Below are 20,770 nucleotides of genomic sequence, written 5' to 3'. Positions count from 1 at the left end.
GAGCTTAATCATCCGTTAACAAAAGCACCCAACAATGTCTGTCCCTCAGTACTGGAGTCCCACCACGTCGGTAGCTCACGCAAGTCATCTCTGCTTCCCTGCAGGGCTCCTCTCACCAGCTCATTTGGAAGCGCAGAGAGAAAAAGCCACTTTACTGTGAGGAAACATCCACCCCGTAACACGCACATTCTCACAGGTCTTTTTCTTTTCTTTCCTTTCCTGCCAGAGCTGGGCTTCTGACGTTACACTAAGTGTTAAGATAACACTACTAAAAGCCTGTTTCATAGTTTAGCAAACCAATAGCAAGATAAATGATGAAATTTGGCAAAAGACAAACAAGTCTGTCTAGAGGTCAAGGTGGAAGATTCTTCCTGCTCTTTTGTTACCCACTAGTGAATCTCTGGGTTTACTGAATGATATCTCTCCCCTTCCTTTTTCTGTAAGAGCCGACCATAATTCATGTTTACTGCTTTTGTCCCCAAATCCGTCCAGCTCATCACTCCAGGACCCCCAATATTTCCCCTCGATGGCCATGCCTAGGCAGGAGGATTAAGAGCATTTCCCAGCTCCCAAACCCAGGTGCCCTCTCTGGCCGTACGATGACGGCGCAGCAGTTCACACCAGGGGTAGGCACCATCCCCCTGTGCATCACTCCCAGGGAGAGGAGAGGAGGCGGGGGGCTCCGATCAAACTAGATTTTCTGACTGACGGGATCACTTAAATAAATTGAAAATCTTCTCTCCCAGCAGCTCGATATTCTGAATCATGCAGTGCATTACCAATTAATCATCATCATCACAGGATTAGTGATGCATTTATGTTATGTTACCAAAGCCTATACTAATAACCATGTATAAATCAATTCACAAAAACCCAATCTCACAGCACAGACTACGGACCGGCATCTGTCAAAGTTCAGGATCCCATGGGGGCCCTGACCAGAACTCAGAAATATATTGAGATCACCAGACTTCAAAGGGTATGATGCCATCAACTCCTACTGGGTTTTTAATTCCTTAATTGAAACAGGAAGACCAGCTTACTTGTTTTACTCACTCTCTATTCATTAATTTAAAAAAAAAAAAAAAAAATTTTTTTCTTCCACCTGGGCGATTCACCAGAATACTGTGCTAAGTTAAAAACAATACAATCACAGAGGCTAGTGACAGCAGAGAAGAAGAAATGGTAAGAGGTGGGTGAGGAAAGAAGAAAAGATTTCAGCTGGTACTTGAAATTTCATGGAGGGATTTTTTATGTGGGATTTTTACAAAATAAGAGGAGTCATTTTAAATTGGACCCAGAAATACACGGGGACATAGCGAAATCACAAGAGGATGAGAAAGTCACTCGTCTCATTTTAAGTAGATTAGAAGAGCCTGCGTGCTCTGAAGCATGGGCATGTGTGGCGCAGGCATACAAAGACAAGAAATGTTCACAACTTGAAACAGGTACGATGATTTCAGTAGAAACAGAGACAAGACAGTTGAGAGGCACAAGAGATTTGAGCCGAAAAAGTAGGGGAAAACATTTACATCTCGGAAACAAGAACTACTGCTACAAAGTGGAAATGAAGCTTGTGCTCAACTCACAAGCAGTAAAAAATAATATGTAAATAATTCAAGATCAGAAAATATCCTAATTGATTTTGCCCAAGGAAAACGCTATTTTGATAAATTTGAGTTGATCTGGCTCACCGTTGGGTTTTACCAGTCTGGCTACTGGGTTTTCTAAACAACCGGGCAAAAAAGAAACTTACAGCTTCATGTCCAAAATAGATGGCAATCATTACGACATACAAACGATCAGTCAATGTCTCTTGTGTTGCTTCTGCTTTGCTGTGACCTTTTGCCAGGGCTCTTACCTGTAGCTTAACAACCAGTTTCATGCTTGGTCATTTTGGGGTCTAACGTGTTTACAGAGTCCACATTAAGCATAGAGGCAATGCGTTTAAATTTTCCTTACAGAAAGGCCTCTGTGATAGCACAGGTGGTGAGGAATGTCTTCTGCAGCACAGCTCGAGGTAGTTCCAATCCCTTCTCTACCCATTTAGTAAAGAGCAGACAGAGCCTGGAGGTGTTACAGATGGGTGTTATGGATACGACCTGCACAGGCTGATATTAATGACGCTATTATGCTATATGCTCTCATGAGAGCTAATGACCTTAAACTGCACTTGAGTCCAAATTCCTTCATTGTTCATACGGTCAAAGTGCTGGGCTCTGGGCACCAATATCCTAGCAAAGCAAGGATTCAAGTATGGGGAAGGAGGAAGAGGGAAAGGGCGGTGGTATGAAGAGAGTCGCTCTAGAGATTTGCTCCTGCAGATAATGAAGGTACAACTGACTTTACCTACTTGGCACGACAAACTCAACCGATGGCTTGATCTCATCTCCCAAGGCTAGTGTAAATGCAGCCACCTATTGACCTTGGGCAGGAGGGTTGGGTAGGACCCCATACAACTATAACATTATTGTTCAAGCATCAGCATAAGAGATGTATAAGTTAAAGGTGTTTTATTTTCTGATGACATAAAGATGATCCATGATCAATTGTCATGATTTTGTTTGTTTAGCTTAATTTCAACAAAGGGCAATCGCGGCTTGCTCAAACTTCAGTAAACAGCATCTGCTATCAGAAGAGGCAAGGTAACTGCTGTGTATCTTTCCACGACATGGTACGTATACCAAATGAGGAGAAAAAGCAGCAAAGCAAAAGTTTACTTAATTAGTCTGCATTGAACATTTTATGTATAGGAAGGTTTTGAGCAAGACAGTCTGAGGTACGAGGATCTGCAGGGAGCCCTGGGAACCCCACGGGGACAGCTGAGTGCTCCAGCTTTGTCACCAAATGAGGTTTACAGTAAGGCCAAATCAGAAGGGTAAACTCAAATTCAGTAATGGAACTGCCCTGTACTGGGCAATAGCCTGGACTGGGATTTTAATGTGTTGCCATTTTAACTACAAAAGAATTATCAAATGTTGTTCTAAAAACTTCTAAAAATATTTCATTCATGTGGATTTTGTACAGAGCCAGTACAATTACTGAAATCTTGAGGTTCTTTCCCTATATTTACTCAGTTTTCCATCACTCCTCATGTTAAAAAAAAAAAGAAAAAAGAAAAACAACAAAAAACCAACAACCAAACCCATAAACAAACAAAAGCAACAAAAAACCCCTGCCATTACAGTTAGTATGGATTTAGCTGAAGCAAAATATGAAGTAAAAAGTAAAATGGGTCTGTTTATGACAATCTAACCCTTTGAAAATAATATAATCTACTGCTCGTTCTGCTTTTTCTTAGTACACAACAAGCAAATTCTCTTGTGCTTCACACATATCACATTCTTAAGAAAAACGCGTGCTCAAAAAAATCCAGTTACAGGAAAGTGCATTTCAGGAAAATGAAGTCTTGACGTCTGAAAAGAATATAGAGCAGTTCTCAGTATTCATGCTTTAAAAATAAAATAAAATAAGGACTGTCAAATCACCATACTGTATGACCTCCATATATTCACTATTTGAAAAATACATATAGTCTGACCGAGAGTTACTTGCTAGCTGGCCGCTCCAGATGACTTACGGAACATTTGGCTCTGAAATTAGTAAAGGTGATGACCTGCAAAGTACAGGATGGGTGGTACTTCAACATGCCTATTCTGTAGCCTCTCCCACTGGAAGAGATTGTGGCACTTCGTGCACAATGGGATCGGAGGGGCCGGGAGGGAAGAATACCTCCCCGCTGCTCTGAGCGTAGATGTGCTTCACATTGTGTTTACACGGCAACACTGACCTCCGCAAGTGGGATGCCGCTTCCTTGCTATTACAATGTCTCAAAAGAGGGAGCACATACGCAATCTTTCCTGTGCGTTCTTTAGTTGTATCCTGTTCATTTCCCTAAGAAAAGAGCTTGTGGAAACGAGTCATATCAACAAGGAGTGTACAAGGGAACAGTTCCTCTTGGAATCAGGCAAAGCAGAATTTTGCAGAGCACATATAGGGGCAGCATTGATGTATCGTGTACATTGAAAGCACATAATACTGTTTAGCAGGAATTCCACTCCCCCAGTGGCAAAAAGCTGTTAGATCCTGGAAGAAACAGGCATGTACAGATTAAAACTTATTTTAATCACTGCTACTATGCAAAACAAACATATTCAGATTCTGCGGGAGCCAAAAAGGCAGCTGTCCAGTTTGTTTCATGCACGGTGGCTCTGTGATTAGTTACAGCACGCACAATGATGGGGAGAGGGAGAATCATTCTTCGTACTCTGGATTAAATATCAAGACAGGAAACACGGACTGGAATTACATCAGACCAGACCAGCCGCGTGCATGAAGTTGCTAAACAAATCTGCATCTTGCCCTAAGCTCTAGTAAATCTATCAGACTGTTGGTTGTTATTGTTTCCCCCTCCAACCTTCCCCCCCCCCACCCCGAACACAACCCATCCCCTCTGTCTGCTAGTAGACAGCTGGTGTGACGCAGAATTTTAAATCTCATGGTTTTGTGCCAGGCCCTCTCCTGACTCCGGGTTACAGGCTGAAACACTCAGATTACTGTTGAACAAGCCTAAACACGGGGTGAAAAATTTGCTGCACAAAGATGCAGTGTTCCCTTTCCAAAAGAAGCTTCACTTACCCATCCCCACCTCCCAACCACCCCCTCCTTCAGCGCGCTCTGGTAGTTTTTTTTAAATTATGCAAGCCTTTTAGCGACACTACTTTGGGTAGCGAGTCAGGACTGCTATTTGTCCTGACAGTGCCTTCTCATTAACAGAACAATTATTAGTCACTCTTAGGAAAAGGCAACGTTTAAACTTCTCATGAAGAGCCAATGCCCTTTTCCTGGACTTCCCAGCACACTCTGTTTCTGCAGAAGCAGGGACATTACAGAGGGAAGTCATCTGAACAACGAACAACGATGGGTCTCTGGGATAGCCAGTGCAAACCTGTTTGCAGAGGAAAAGTGGTTTCACGGAGGCTCCTATCCTCAAAATTGCTGGCTGCAGCGGGGCTCAGCACCTTCGGCAGACTGCCTGCTACTCTGTCAACGCTGTTCCTGTATCACTACAACATTATTCTCTGCAGAGAGCACAGAAGGTTGCCCATCTTTCCTTCCTTCACCCCCCCCAGGTGTGAATGACACGGGTGTGATGGCACACAGCTGCCTCCACAAAACTAGGCATGAGGGCAGAGGGAAGGAAAGGAGGAAGGAGGAGAGGGAGAGAGGCGGCATCTGCCACCATCTGCAGCTCGGAAACGCTGCCCTGCGGTCTCGGCGTGGGAATTCCTCACCACAGAGAGGGAAACTTCGGGAGAGGGAACTGGGACGGACGGACGGGTGGGTGGATGGATGGGAACAGCGTTGAGTGTGCATACAGAGAATGGAGGAGGCTGTGCGAGATTTCTATTCCTTAAGGCCCTACTCCATGCTGTCACCAGCTGTCTCACAAGCATCTAGATGCCACAGCAACCATGGTGGGGGGGTGTCTTCAGAAGCCTCAGATATAAAGATGTATTTAAATAAGCAAGTCCTGTCCTTTCCACATACCAGGTGCCACGGTTGCGACAGCGATTCCAGTTCTGAAAAGTTTGGCTGCTGTAAGGGAGGAGCCAAGTTCCCTGCCTCCGGCCCAGAAGAGGAGCTGATCTTCCTCCATAAGGTAAATAGGTAATTCAAAACGCAATTTGATGTTTCATAGATTGTGAAGCTAGGTGGGACCATTATGGTAATTTACTCCCAGTTATTCAGCAAATTTGCATAACTGAGGAATTTCATTCTTCTCCATTTGCAAGAGGATATCTTCACTGCAGTCAAGCTAATTAGAAACATGTCTTCTGGAGATTGCTGAGCATTTATACAAAAGCCTTTCTCTGCAAAGCACTTTAAAGACACTCTCTATACGACATGAATGACTTCATCTACACATCCAGTCAAACTGCATCCAAATCCCTAGGCTCTCGCTGCACCTGGAACACTAGAGCAAAGAGGGAAAGGAAAATGACTGCTCAGACAACGCTAACAGGAACACTGAGAGGGAAAATTTTGACTGGTGTAACAACAAGAATGTGGCCAAGACACCAAGGAAAGTTCTCTCGTCCTCTAATGAAACGAAGCAGTAGCCTCCTGAAGAAGAGATCTTCATTCGTGTGAACAAAGACATGCTCAGAAGGCGACCGAGCAGCAGTGTTTCGTGCAGCGTTTATAACCAGAGGTGTCCTTCGAGCATCCAGGCTTTCCTGCAAGGTCTCCCATTAGACTCCGAGTGAGGCAAAAAATACTGCACTACAGATTGTGTGGCTTTTTCAAATGCCCTTAAAGGCAGCACTTCTCCCTGTGGTTTTCAGCAAAACTCAAACTCCTAAATGAATTGTATATATGTTGTGCTATGAGCTATTCTAATCTGGAAGTAAATACATCTAACAAATGTTTACAGGTAGGAAGCTGAAGAACTCACAGGACTATCTCTTTCCCCACCACCACCTTTTAAAAAAAAAAAACAAAACCAAAAAACCACAACAAAACTCTCTCTGGTTCTGCTCTCCACCCTCTTTATGAGTCAGTATGCTCTTTTGTAGATGATCTCCCAATTCTCCCCTCCCAGTCTCAACCCCCACGGTTTCCTCTCCTTTCACTTTTCGAGCAAGTCTGAAAAAAGAGAGTTCTCCCATCTGACTGTAGCTGTCTCTGCTGCATCAATATGTGTATAGGAGCATATTTAAATTGTGTATTCAGACTCTTTGCTTAGCAGACACCAGTAACTGCTTACTGCTAGTGAATCCCAGAAAACCAGCTGCTCCACAGGAGGCATGGGAGGAAGTGTGATCTGAGCATCATTTACAGCAACCATCTGAACTGCTCAGCCTTGCAAGAGGGTTTATGCTCTACTTCTGCTCCTTTGCCCTTGGATGCTGGCTGTAGCTCGTGCCATGCGCCCCGCAGGGACTCCCTGCCTGACACAGCTGTAGCTCAAGGGCTCTGTACAGTCTTAGCTGTTAAAAATTGCACAGATCTTATGTTTAATTTGTGCTAATCTTGGTGTTGAAAAGAGATTTGCACCAAGCCAGGATTCGTGCTACAGATGGATATTGTGCAACTTTCTGTCTTGGCTAGGAGTTTTGTGCATGAATAGTATCTGTCCCTAGGAGTGTAAGAAATCACTCCTAAAGTGATGACACAAACCTACTAATAGCCATTCAAAGTGTCACATTAATAACAAAATGACTCCACAGCTTGACAGATATGGAAGAAAAGCATGGAACTTATCATACATGTCTATATGCATCTTAATAACTAAGTTGTCTCCTACATCTCTCTCTCCAAGCAAGATTATGACAAACCTCTGCTGCTGCACGCCTGAGCTCACATGGACTTCTCTACCCAATGTCACCAATTGCTAGGCATGGAGGTCCTCCCAAAGAAGGCAAGACAGATTGCTGTGACATGAATTGGCAGAGGCGCAGCTTTTCAAACCTCCTCCTGACAGCCATGTAGACCTATGGCTCTCCGAGAGCTCTGCACCACCCCCCCACCCTTCTTGTCCAGTAAAATTAAAAAATGCCCAACATGGACATTACCACTTTTTTAGAGGAATCCTCATTCCACTGAGGTCAACCAGCTGAGTTTATTACAACCAGTTTCACCAGAATTTGAGCTGCACTCTTAATCTACTGCAAAATTTTAATTCTGGTTTCTTTGTATTTATAATCACATGCTCAAAATGAATCTGCTTTTCAAATATCCAAGACAACTGCAGACAAATTTGGGCAGGGGCCCGGAGCAGTACTGAGTCTGCTGGAGGAAGGACTATTGCTCAGCTACAATTCAAATTTAAGCATAAAGTTGGGCTTAACACTGTCAGAGAAAATTTTGCACCACCACGGGGCTAAACAACTTTTCTCAAGCCATCAATTACTTGGAAAACCTAGCTTTTCAAAGTAAACAAACAAAAAAACCGCTCCAAAGACCAGGAACTGGATTCTAATTTCACCCCCGCAAATGCATCGGTATCAATGAGGTCATTCTTTCCAGTATTTACAGCATGGTTCAGGAGATCAAAAACAGCCTTATGAATCCAAACAAGCCCTTCTAGAAAACCTCTGCTTTACCCAATTCCCCAGTGTTTTGAGAGCAATTCGCATCTGTAGAGGTATGTTTCACAGCTGCTATAGCGTTTTAATGGGTCAGCCCTAATAAGTGAACCTCAGTCTTCCCTCACCTACCAGTCGGGATCAGAGTCAGACCATTTCTAGTATTTTGAGGGGGCTGAAGTGATTTTTTGATGCAACAAGGCAAGAGAGAATGGAACAGGAAAATGTCACATGAATTGCAGGAAGAAAAAGAAACATGCGAAATAAAAATCCCTTCAAGGGCTGAGTTGGGTTTAATATAGTGTTTGAATCCACCAAAAGCTGGCAGATTAGGAGATGAGCTGGCCTCACAGCCTTTAAAATGCACGCACACACACACAGAGGATTTTTCAGTGCTGCCTTCCATTGGTTTTTATTTCTTTCTGTACGGACTTCTATCCCACCGAGACAGTTTTACGAAAGAATTCCAGAAAGAGACTCTTAATTTTCCTTTGACCCGAGGTTTAAATTCATCTTCCCCAAAATAACTTTTTTCATATCCTTGTTTCCTATGCAGGATTGGAAGCTTTATAGCAGTGATATTTGAAAAGCACTGAATTTAATATTACAAAGGGAGCCCCTTTCTTCTACGACAGACTGTGGTCTTCTTTTTATGACTGCTGAAATAAATAATTGCTTTTTGGGCTGCAGGTATGATTCACTTGTATTACCTCCAGAAGAATAAAAGCTTTTTTATGATTACGGCAAAAACTAGAGAGTATATATTATTTCTTAGTCAACATTTTAGTATTAAACACGAAGTCTTCTCTCTTTTGTTACCTAGAGGATTCATCTATTGATTTAGGATTCAAATAAAAGTCGCTGGGTGGAACAAAGTAACGGAAGGACTGTGGCAAAATGTATCAGTTTACTGAATTACTACACCTCCAAACAGTGTACTTTTAATTAACTTTTTCTGAAGTTGATGTTCTGCTATTTAATAGAATGTATTCTCTCCTCTGCCCATTTGTCAGGCATGAGATTAGCAGCTGGCAGCACTTCTCCTGCTCCCTTTGCTCCTTCAAGGACTATACTGCAGGCAGTATAAAACAAGCTGTTACAGGTTAGTCCAATGGTAAAATTCAGCCCTTCTTCACACTACAGGGAGAACAATATTATGGATCAACCAGACCCCAATGAACCTTAAAACTAGTTGAGTCATTCATACCCACAGAGTAGCTCACAGAATCTCTAGGCCACGCTGGAGCGCTGCCGCCTCCAGCATGTACCCAGCACCCACTCAATAACCAGTAAGACCTTCTTAATCCTTCTAGAAATCGTGACAACCTCAGGAAAAAGTGAAATTCAGATCTAAGAGGTCTACAGAGAGGTTTCCTGACATGGTTCTCTGACAAATAATCCCAGTCTATGGTCATTAGGAAAGCCAAACTAGAAACAGGGTGGCATCAGCTGTATTTAAACATGGTTGAAGGTGGCTCAGTTCTGCTCCCGGGGTGAACAGGGCTTCAGTTGAAACCCAGACCCTCAGGAGGTTCAGGAGGACTAAAAACAAGACCTAAGACAGCCCGAGTGCCTCTCTCACCTCCGGAAATGAATTAGCATATTCATATTTTCCACTTGAAAACTGACTAATTTACACATTTCCTAACAAAGTGGTGCTTTCTGAGGGGCGTTTTTAACCTCTACTATCTGTTGCCAGCTAAAATATTTGGGCACGAAGCCCACTGTGTAGAGCGTGCCTCTGGAATTGAAGGGAGCTCTCTGTTTTCCTGTTTACAATGGCCATGTAAATGAAAACGAAGCAGATCAGGATACCGTCACTGGCAGAACCATTTGTCCTGTATGTGACATTTTTCAACTAAAAAAACCTAAAAATATCATAGAGCACATACAGATAAGGCAAACAACTGAGTGGTGGCACTCTTAGCACTTGCCAGATCATCTTCAGTCACCAAGGCTCCATGCTCTTCCCATTGAAATCAGTTGCTGCTTCACCATTTACTCCAAGAACAAATCCGTATCTTACACAAATGTTTGCACTGGGACCTCTTCACTGTCAATGGTACGCATGATGCTTTGCAGAGGAAGCTGAGGATATGCCCCTAAGTGCTGAAATTTTGTTTCAGATCTACAGCAAAAGGATGAAGTTTTCAAAGACACTGATTTACATGTGTTTCTATCTTCTTCCCCCACCAGTTTTCTTAGACCAATTCTACACTGACAGGTTGGAGAAGGAGAGTCCAAAAAATGAGTTCAAAGTCAAGCATCCCATTTGAGTTCCGAGCTTGCTGCTGTTTGTAATGTCATCTTCAGCAGCATCAGAAAGTACTACACTGAGAATGAAGGGATTTTTTATGTATTTAGCAATTTAATATTCTAATCCCAGATACTGGGAAGAAGGTTAAAGTCCATTTTCTCTTCTCTCCTTCTGTAATGCTTAAAGCATTGCAGGGGCAGCAGCAGGTGCCAGTGATGCTGGGACTGCTGTAATAGCTAGAAACCAAAGTTTTCTTTTTCTGCATAAAAGCAATGAAAATCAAACCAAAAATACCTCCAAGCTGGGTCTTCAGCTGCTGTAAACTAGCACATCTCTACCAAAACTAGCAAAGCTTTTTGGATATCTGCCTCTGCATTCTTCAATGCCATCAGACACGACATCTAATCCCAGTGTTGAAAAGGGCTTCAGCGCTTTCTCTGTTCTTGAGAAATCGGGAGGTAACTGAAGCCACTTTATGGGAGTTCACAGTCCCACAGCTAGTCCAAGTGCTAAAACAAGAACATCCCAACACAGCCACCACTGCTGACGCCTCCCTAGAGAAACCGTCAGCTTGAAAAGCCACCATGTAGTCATATTCTGAAATCAGGTCTCCAAGCTCTGCTGCTAACGCTGCCCTGTAATGGGTCCCACCTAATCTTAACTGCTACGTTTTGCAGAGCAAAAGGTCCTGAGCTTAAGAGGGTGAGTTGTTAGCAACCGTAGGAGGGTGAAGGACAGACTCATATGTAACTCCTGCGTATACAGTGTTCAAGCCTGGAGCTTAAAAAGGCAAGTCTGAATAAAAGACTGCCTTCTGGACAGGATCCGTGGGGCAAGAAAGACAGAACAGAGCAAGAGACTCAAGGCCCTTTTTCTGGCAGCAGCAGCTATTGAGAGCCATAAGCAAACAATCAACACATCCTTAAGAAACACAGTTTCTTGCAGGCTGAGCTTGTCAGCCTTCAGGGGTGAGCACTGCTTGGGAATAAGAGGCAACTGTTATTGTTGCCTGATTTGTGTAAGTCAGGCCCCTCGTGAGGACACAAACAATGGAATGGAGGAGATCGGCTCCTGAATTAACACAGGCTCAGGAGTGCATGTATACACCAGCAGTGTGCAGAGGCGGCTGGGGACCGCAGCAGCCAGGGAGTGAGTGCCCACGTGTGCTTGTGGGGACAGAGAGGCACGGGGTGGTGGGGAGGCACCACTTGCACCCAGAGGCGCTCCTGGGAGGCAGGCGGCCCTCTGGCAGCCAAGAGGGAAAGACCCGTGTGAGATATCCCTGAAGGGATGTGAAGCTGCTCCAGTCCAATTAATTTATGATGACGATGAAACTCAGAAGCGGGTCTGTTTCTGGGAGGTCCCTGCTGCAGGGAAAGCTGGTGCGTTCGTTCCCAGGGAAGACGGCCCCTGATGGCTGCATGACTGGTGTATGCAGCTCTTTTGCTGGAGTGAGCTCCTACGAGGAGAAATCCAGAGTGAACCTCTCCCTGACATTCGGGCACAACATGAGAAAAAAGAGCAAAAGCATCAGTTCTCAACTTTCAAGATTTTCCCCAGAGAGTTTCATATACCTCTAATGGTACTTTTGCCCACGAAGCAGCTCATTCAGAAACCTTTCCTGAAAGTTTATTAATATTAAACCACTAAAAGATTCTTTTCTAAGCTGTGATTAAACCTAAATTGGTATCTAATAGGTCATGTATAAAAGACAACATTTATTTCATAGATCCCTGGTTCAAGACACCCAAATATTTTGTCACGGATGACGTACTGCCCAGTGAGACAATTTATCATGCTCCCTTAAACCTAAGAAAACATTATGACTCCACTGACTTGATTCTCCTATAAATTGCTCCACAGAATCATTAAGCCATGAATATATATATGTCAAGTAAAAACATTTCAGTAATGGTATTGCATTAGTATTTTAGCTTATTCTTAAACAATAAAAGCAAAAGGAATCTATATGCAGCCTAAGGACCATCACCTGATACTGCTATCTTTACAAAGCAACCAGGGTGTCCTGACCAAGAAGACGTGTGTTGGAGAGATACGTAAGGAAAAGGAAAAGGATTTCCTTCCACTCCACTCCAGAGGCAAATTCAGTATCTTGTCTGGCTCTTACAGCAACATATGGCTCATGTTACAAGAAACACCTGGCTTCAGCCTCACAAAACCCTGCCCTTTGCCCGCTGCCCAAAAGATCTCCCTATTCCTTGAAAATCCACACCCCGTGCCCAAACCTCCAAAGGCCAACCATCCTGTAGGACAGAACTGTACCAGGCACATGGCAAAAAAAAAACCCTCAACAGACTTGCTTAAACAAAAAACACAGTGCATTAGGGGAGTCTGAAAAGAGCCTCACCTCGACCACCCCTTTGCAGCCTTTGGGTTTCCATTCCCTTCAATCCAAGTAGGCTGAAATGGGGTGAAAATTAAAAGAGCCCCCTTCCCCACCCCCTGGAAGAGCCAGGTATTGCAAGAGGTGATGAATATTGGTTTGCCCACTGAGTAAACACAGCAGCTGGGGGTGGGAAAATGGGAAGGAACATACCAGAGTTGCCAGAGGTGAAGTCCTACCAAGGAGATGTCCAACCCAACGCTGAACACCCGAGACTTGTTTAAATCTTCACAGCCCTTCTCGTTTAAGAAGGGGTGCCAGTGACCCACTGGGTATCTGCCTGCTGCAGACTACAACTCCCGGGGCAGTTTCAGCCAGCAGCGTTCTCTCTCTCTCCCTACCTGTATAACCCTGCTCCGGTAGCGCTGTTGTGACTTTTAACTAATTCCTGTGTGATAGGCCTGTTGGTGTACCAGAGGCAGGGGAGAGAGACGTCTTCTCAAGTAGTATTTGATCTCTCAAGGATGAAGCACCTTATTTAAGAGTTAATTAAGATGGCTGTGCACATCTGATCATTCTTCTTACACACATAGGCATGCATAAAAACAGACAAGAAAATCCATGAGACACGATGCCAAACCTCAGCCTGCAGCCAGTTTGTCTGTGTGTGTATGCATACACTAAAAGCCTCCATATGACGACCGGGAATTGAAAATCTTCTATCTACAGTCTTTAATTAGAGCAGAACACATTTCAGTTTTCATCTTGTGATCAAGAATTCTACAAAAAAACCCCACAATCCTATCTCCACTTTAGGCAAAGAAATCTTGAAACTCCGAAGGAGAAAGGATGAGTTTGTTACACACGCTGCCAACAGAGAGGGCTCTACTGAAAAACAGCCTGAGGTTTAGTTATTACAAATCTAGAATAAGTCTTACAGTTTTGCCATATTTACAGAAGGTAGAAGAGACCGGAACGAACTTGACATATAATACGCAGACACTGCATTGTACTAACAGCAGGAGAGATCCTGAACTACAACGGCGTTGAAGAATTATCTATGAACTTCAGGAGGAATCCAAATCAGCATGCTCCTAAACTCCATATTATACAGAAATTCAAGGACTCCTAATACTACAGCATGGCACAGACTTGAAAATAAGAGGGTTTGTTTTGTGTGACTGTTCTATTTGGAAGGCTTACAAGACAGCTGTCATCTACTTTGATTAAGTTCCTTCACAAAACAGGCTTCCTGGAGTGACGCCTTGAAAGAAATACATATTCATGCACATCTCTTAGACTGCTTGGAGTGCTACAGAAGTTTTGGATATGCTTTACAAAATATGGCATCGCTGCTCACACAAAATAACACTCAAAGAGCAACTCAAATTTAACTTGGACCCATTTGTTTTCAGTTATTAGCCTACTCTTTTTACGTTTTCTTGCTTCTGCTGTTTCCTAGCATCCTTGCTCCCTTCCCTCCCCCCTTTCCCTTGAGGCCTGAAATTTTAATAACTCTAACATGTGAGGCTGAAGAAAAAAAAAAAACAACACAGGGAGGGATGCAACTTAACATGGTAACGCTCCTCTTTGCCTTGGCCAAAAACTGATGGGCAAATAAATGCTTTGCTGCCAGTAATGGATCTTATTGCTGGTAGACAGTATTTTACATACTGAGAATCTGAAAAAGATGCCAGACATTGACTCTAAATAAGCTACGTAAACTCTACAGCCTATAAACTTTTACTTTTCTGCAGTGCCAAGTTCTTCTTTAAGCACAGTTACTTTTTTCCTACTCGGGAGGCAGCGTCCCATCATTTCATGGCAAGTCAGGCTTAATGTATAAATTAATAAGTACAATCCAATCTGTGGAAGATGAATTTGCTGCTGTTAGAAATGTTTTCCAATTGTGCCTTCTCTGTCTGTTTTGTCCTTATTAACCACGTCAGTGCCAGAAATGGTGTACGTTTACGGAGGAAAAAAAGTCTTCTGTACGTTGCATCTAAGGGTAAGATTACCGAAAACAGAGGATCCAATTAAGTACCATGCAGGCTATAACAAAACTTTTCTAGTATAGCAGCTAAAGTCATTAGCATCTCAGTAACTGCTTATATCTTACAATGCCTCATTAATGACATTTCTACATTCCCATTGGAAAATGTTTGTTCAATGTAACAAGCAGTTCAATTTAAGGAAGCAAATGGATCTTTTGCAAAGACTAATTCACTGTATTTATGGAGAACAGGTGTGGAAACTCCTGGGAGATTTTGAAGGTACCAGCAAGAAAGGAAAAAGAAAGTGCTACAATAATTTTGACAATGGGAGGAAATGGGAGAAGGATATGAAAAAAAGTACTACTTACAAGCCTCGGAGACGAAGCCAGATTTTCTCTATTTGCTCTGGCTGTAGGTATTTCAGAGAGTTGCTCTCAAATTCTTCGATTTCCTTAGTCGGTGACTCCATAGCTGCAGGTTACCGCTTTGGTTAAAGCTCGGCGAGGACGGATGCTGCCCCCCAACACATGCGCACGCTCCACCTTTAACGCTGCCCGGGAGCGGAGAACATTTTTGCCAGCCACTTCTCCCCCCTCCCCGCCAGCAGCGGGGCTGCGTGGGCAGCCCTCCAGCCCTCAGGTGTACGCGGGGGGCAGCTGTGCCAGCACCCCATCATCCTCGGGCTGGCCGAGGGGATTAGAGGCTCATCTCCAGATTGCAAACCCACACGGATTTTTTTTTCCTTCCCCCCCCCCCTTTTTTTTTTTTTTTTTTTTTTTTATATACAATAAACCAAGGATACAATCAGTAATACCAGCTGAGGGATCTTTATCAAGGGAGGAGGGGAGGAAAATCCCGTGCTGACAACTGAGCTGTCTGTGCGGGCAGCTGGGCAGTGGGGTGACTGCTCGGGTCCCAGGGCCACACACTGACTACGAGGTTCCCCCCCCCCGCCCCCGTCATCCCCACGCAAGTGGCAGCTCACGGTCCCTCCAGGCTCGCTACCCCCAGCCCTGGCATGGTTTTGGTTTTTTTTTTCCCCCCACTTACCAGCAGCGCTGCCGACAGGCTCGAAACCTGACAACTGAGGAAAAAGTCGTCTGTCAGCATAGCCCAGGCACGGCTTCTCTCTCTGCCTCCCTCTCTCCCGCACACACGCACAAACACAGCCGCGCGAGGGAGAACGGGCTATTGGAGAAAGGCTGGCTCTGATGAAAAACCCAACCAAGCCAGACCATTTAAAAAAAAAAAAAAAAAAAAAGGGGGAAGGGTAAATTACAGAAAGTGAGCGACTCACTCCTGGCAAGCAGCCATCTGCTTCATTGCAGTCAGCCTGCTTTCCTCAGAGAGCGACGCGCAGCACGGGCTGTACGGCTTCAACTGGGGCAAACCCCACTTTTAAAATAAATAAATCTGTAAAGCACTGTTGCCTAAAGCACCCCAAAACACAGCAGGGGAAATCCGTGCACTGAAGAGAGATCAAGCCCAACACGTTAGTCACAGATATATCGATGCCTTTGAATACAAACCACAAACAATACATTAAGAGAGAACACACTATTCATAATGCATGAGGCTTGAAACAGGACCTATGGATCAAACTCAAGGGTTTTGCCCAGGGGAGGTTAAAACCCAATTCTGCAACAGGACGCCCGCCTCCGGGTCCCCCAAAGCATGCCCGTACCGACCCCAGGCACAGCAGGGACCAAGACACGAGGGCGGCATCCCTCTCTACACGTGTGGGGTTCCTGCTCTGGACAGGAGGAAGGACAGGGATTTCCTTCATTGCACTGACCCGATCAATCACGTCTCAAACTCTGCCAAGATCCCCCGCATGCATCTCTTTAGTTAAGGTTATTGATGTGGTGCTTTTAGCCGAAGCCACCAGAGCTGAGGGAAAGTAACTGTCAAAACGTTGTCCTAGCCTTAACACATTTTGTCATGTATTGCAAAAGTTGCCCCTTGAGAAGCAGAGCCTGCAACAGAGGAGTTCGTCGTGTGAGGGAAGACAGGCTCTAGTGAAAACATGCTCGCTGGTGATGGCTTCCAGCTCTAGTTGTGCAAGTCCACACACTGACAATCTGAGCAGCTTGTGGAAATGTGAAGAATACAGTAATTAGCCTCATCAAGCAAGCCCCTGTTTAAAGAACTTCAACCAGTTCTTAGTCATGTAACTTGACTACTTCGAAATCCAGCCAGGCAAAGTAAAAACAGACCATCCTGTCTGCACAGCGATTCTCCTACCCCATGGGGAAAAAAATAAGATTGCAGATGTATACGTTATGCAAAATCAGTGGGGTTTCTGCTTTGGGATCTGTTATGTGCAAGACAGCATATAACTGGGCTCTGAAACTGTGCTGCTGAGTTTGTGCAACAATTTAACAATTCACTTTCTTGTTTCTGCATACTCAAGAGTGCTTTTCATACACGGGAAAACTAGAAGCCTTGCATCCATTAATGCAAAAGGCAGTTTTCACTGGTGATGGGGGACAGAGTTAAAAAAAGCTTTGAGGTAAAACCAAAAATCTTTAAACTTTTCTTCCAAAGTAGAAAAAGTGCCAGGGTTCATTATAATTCCAGTGAGATTATACACAACTCCATAAAAAGTTATATTGTATTGACAGAAAGAGAAGAGGCTATACTGAATTAAAGATTACATTATTAGAGTTTTGCCAACTTTGTGGCACATTCGACCTTGTCAATAAGATGATCCAGCCTTACTGATTCATCAGGAAGACTCAGAAGCTCAGCTACATGTTTCACAGGTGACAGGTAATCATTTCCCTACTCCTTATCTCAGTGTCTCCATCTGAGAACCAGCACAGCCTTACCACCTACCTACGGAAAGGACGGCGAGTTCCACTGATGATGAGGAGACTGTAAGAGCAAGGCATTATTGTCCTTCATTATTTCTGCATCATTTTGCCAACATGCATACAATACCCATTTGATATTAAGATTTTCATAAGGCAACCCATCCCATCTAAGGAAACGCTTTGTAGCTTTTAGTATTCACACAAATCGACACAGAGATGCTGAGATTTCTATTTTGCTGCAGGAGGCAAAGCTCCCTCACTCTTAGCTCCTACGGGTTTTAGATATTTTTAAAAAAAAAACCTCACGCAAAAACCAGAGGCAGGTATTCAATCCCATGGACAAGCGGCCTACCACAGTTACATGAAGTGGCTGGCAGAACAAAAATCCCCATTTACACTTCATTTTTTCCTGTATATCTCTTTCAATTCTATTGCAGGATGCACAGAATTGCATTTTTCCCATTCAGCTTTAGTCAGGAGCATTTTCCATGAAGTTTCATTTATTACCAGGACTCATCATTGGAACAGAGGTGTATTACCAACATGCCACAACCCATACACTTTTTAAATAGCATTTTCCCTTGAAATGATAAACTTATCAACTCAAGCTCATGAGTAAAATATAAGTCAACAACAATCTGATGCTGGTGTAACCCGTATGTCTGTACCTCAGCCGTATGTTATCTATTTAAGCAGTGACTCATTCTTTTCCTCAGTAATAATCGACCAGTTGAGATTAGCAGAACCCAGGTACTTTTCACCTTCACCATGTTATTATTTACTATGAAAATTATACCCTTAAAATACCAGATAGTGCCAGAAAATATACATATATAATGACAGAAGAGGAAAATGTTACGAAGGAAAGCAAAAAAAAAAAATAAAAATTTTCAGCTGATACCTAAAAGCAAATAGAGAGGGATGAGACTAAGAATTAAAGGAAAGATACTATGGACTGCAGAAATATCAGAAAAATTATTAACTAGTATCATAGTTCTGAAGACAGTCATGCAGGGAAGAAAGACTGGGCAGACAAAGATAGCAAGGTGGAGAGAAGAAAATAGAGAACGATGAGATTCTGTGCCAGGCTAGGATTACCTCCACAGATTTGAAGAACTAAACTAATATTGAGTGGATCCTGTTAAAAAGGTGATACAGGAGAACTTAGATATCCTCCTGGTCTTGAATTGTGCATGGCCTTTTGTTTCATTGTATTTTGACCTCCAAGAGTCTTTGAGATCATAAGCTACAGAATACAAGGACTGTGCATTCTGATAGCTAATTGTAAAAACAAATAAAACCGGGAAGTTGAGACAGCAGGGCCAAATCAGGAGAATGCAGACAAAAAAGCCATCACACACAACTGTTAAGGAAACTGAGGGCTGGACTGATATGATGTCACAGCAATGATATTTATAGGAATTATGGGCAGAGATAGGGCTCGCAGCATTTGCAGGAACCAAGGTGATATGCAAAACATGAACTAGGAGAGGAAAGAGCATTGGCAAGAGCGACACCAGCATCGGAGCCCATGGAAGCAAATAGAAAGTCTAAAGGCAGCCACAGAGGAATCGGGAACGTGTCTGAGGATGCTGCTCCTGCCAAAGGCAAACATTTTTACAGTTATGACACTTAGCTGAAGGAAGTTGAGACAAAGACACCAGTTTATCTGCTCAATGCAGGCAGAGATGGCACTGATGAGAGAGTCATGACACAAGGTGGCTTCCTGCCCCGCTTGATTTAGTGCTGTGACATAATTTGGAGCTGGGGTAGGAGAGAGGTCCCTAATGAGATCCCACACAGAAGCACCACTGTGGTAACAAAATAAAAGAAGCTATTAGCAAGAGTCTCTCCCCTTCAGTTCCCATTACCTCTCCATTTGGGTTTGCTTTGTATAGAAGACGACTAGAAAAAAACTCATTTGTGACTCTTTTTTTCCTCCCATGATAGCAGAAACTCAAAAAATTAATCAGAGACAATGAGGAATACCCAGCAGCTGAAGCAACATGAGGATCCTACCTCCTACCAGGGTCTGTTGCACCACAGATGCTGAGAACCTCAGCTAGTCTGGTCACCTGTGCCCTGGAGGTCACCTCATCCTTGTGATGACACTTAACCACGTGCCTGCAGCACTAGGTCCACGGAGGGTCTCTGAAGTACTTGATGTTAGTTTTCAGAAAGCTGGTTGTTTAATGAATGTTATCCTTCCCATTGCCAGGTGCTAAATTGTATCAGCCATCAGCTCCAAGAAGTTTAAATCCTTTCCTAGGAGCAGTTCTTAAAGAGTTACCCAGGTATAGCACTCCTGCAATTGTGAACCATCTTCATTTCTCTGCAATTGAGCGAGATCCTCAAATTTAACCAGCAAGCAGCTGAGTCAGACTGGGACACATTCAGGGAAAAGAGACAAGTTATGAGGGGTAAAAGCATGAGTAATTCCCCAGATGGTCCTCTTTCCTCTCGTGCATTACAAAGGACAACCCAGTACGTTTGCTCTAGGAACCTCTTTTGAATGATACAAAGAACTGCACAGGCAGCCACAGTAAACAGTTTTTCGACAAGAATGAAGATGCCCGTAGCAGCTTGGGGCATGCTGTCTGCTTATGCCCCTCCTGCAGCGAGGATGGAGTACAGCCTTATTCTTCGCTGCCTGTACTACTGCCCGTTACGCTGATGCCCATCACTGAACAATGCATTGTCCATGTCACTGTCTTTCAGTGGTGAGTAAAGCGGTTACAAAACACGATGTCTTTCTTTCCACCCATTTGATTTTAAGGTACAGAGGGAGTACCAGGGAAAAACAGGAATGCAGCGCATTGGTATCAGCATGTTTGAGCTCCAGTTTGGGATTCCCTTGCTTGTTTAAGTCCTGTCAGTCTGATTTTGTAACAGGTACCAGCAAGATAGCAAACACCAGGACAGTGGCTGTAAAATGTTACAAACTTGTCCCACAAGCATCTGTCATGAACACACATCATCTTGCTTGCCTCATCCTTAAACTGACGGCTCACCTCATGGTGAGCAAGAGTAGCTTGGATGAAGCACGAGGGTTATAGGCTGAGGAAAAAGCACTGTTTCAGCTCTTGCACTCTTGTTGCTGCACAGAAGCAAGAAGTTGCAGGCACACCGCAAGTCCAGCTCCAAAAGGCAGGAATGGCACCACCTGGTTCACTCCATTTAAAGCACTTGACTATCATAACCATCATTTGACAGATGCAGCAATAAACCACCTCTTGATGACGCCCACCTGCACAACGGAGACATCCATT

The 20,770-nt window shown here is 43.8% G+C and overlaps 1 protein-coding gene across 12 annotated transcripts in view; it reads right to left on the bottom strand.

The window, feature by feature from the left end:
* Nucleotides 1–20,770, bottom strand: part of PDE1C (phosphodiesterase 1C) — a 301,021-nt gene that overhangs the window by 175,202 nt on the left and 105,049 nt on the right. For 2 of the 12 annotated variants that reach the window (XR_012585568.1, XM_074575504.1), the window contains exons 1-2: nt 15,736–15,892; nt 15,054–15,156 (exon numbers count right to left, since the gene is read on the bottom strand). The exons of 3 other annotated variants lie outside the window; for them this stretch is intronic. Coding sequence is in view for 7 of the 9 variants with exons in the window: in XM_074575504.1 (XP_074431605.1) it covers nt 15,054–15,154 (101 nt within the window). In the remaining 2 variants the exon portion in view is untranslated. 7 more of the 12 variants (XR_012585567.1, XM_074575505.1, XM_074575507.1 and 4 more) reach the window with 6 other exon arrangements.

Source organism: Larus michahellis, chromosome 2 (assembly GCF_964199755.1).
Source record: "Larus michahellis chromosome 2, bLarMic1.1, whole genome shotgun sequence".
Classification (NCBI taxonomy): domain Eukaryota; kingdom Metazoa; phylum Chordata; class Aves; order Charadriiformes; family Laridae; genus Larus; species Larus michahellis.
Note: the sequence above shows the minus strand (reverse complement) of the source record. Positions and strands in the feature narration are given on the sequence as shown.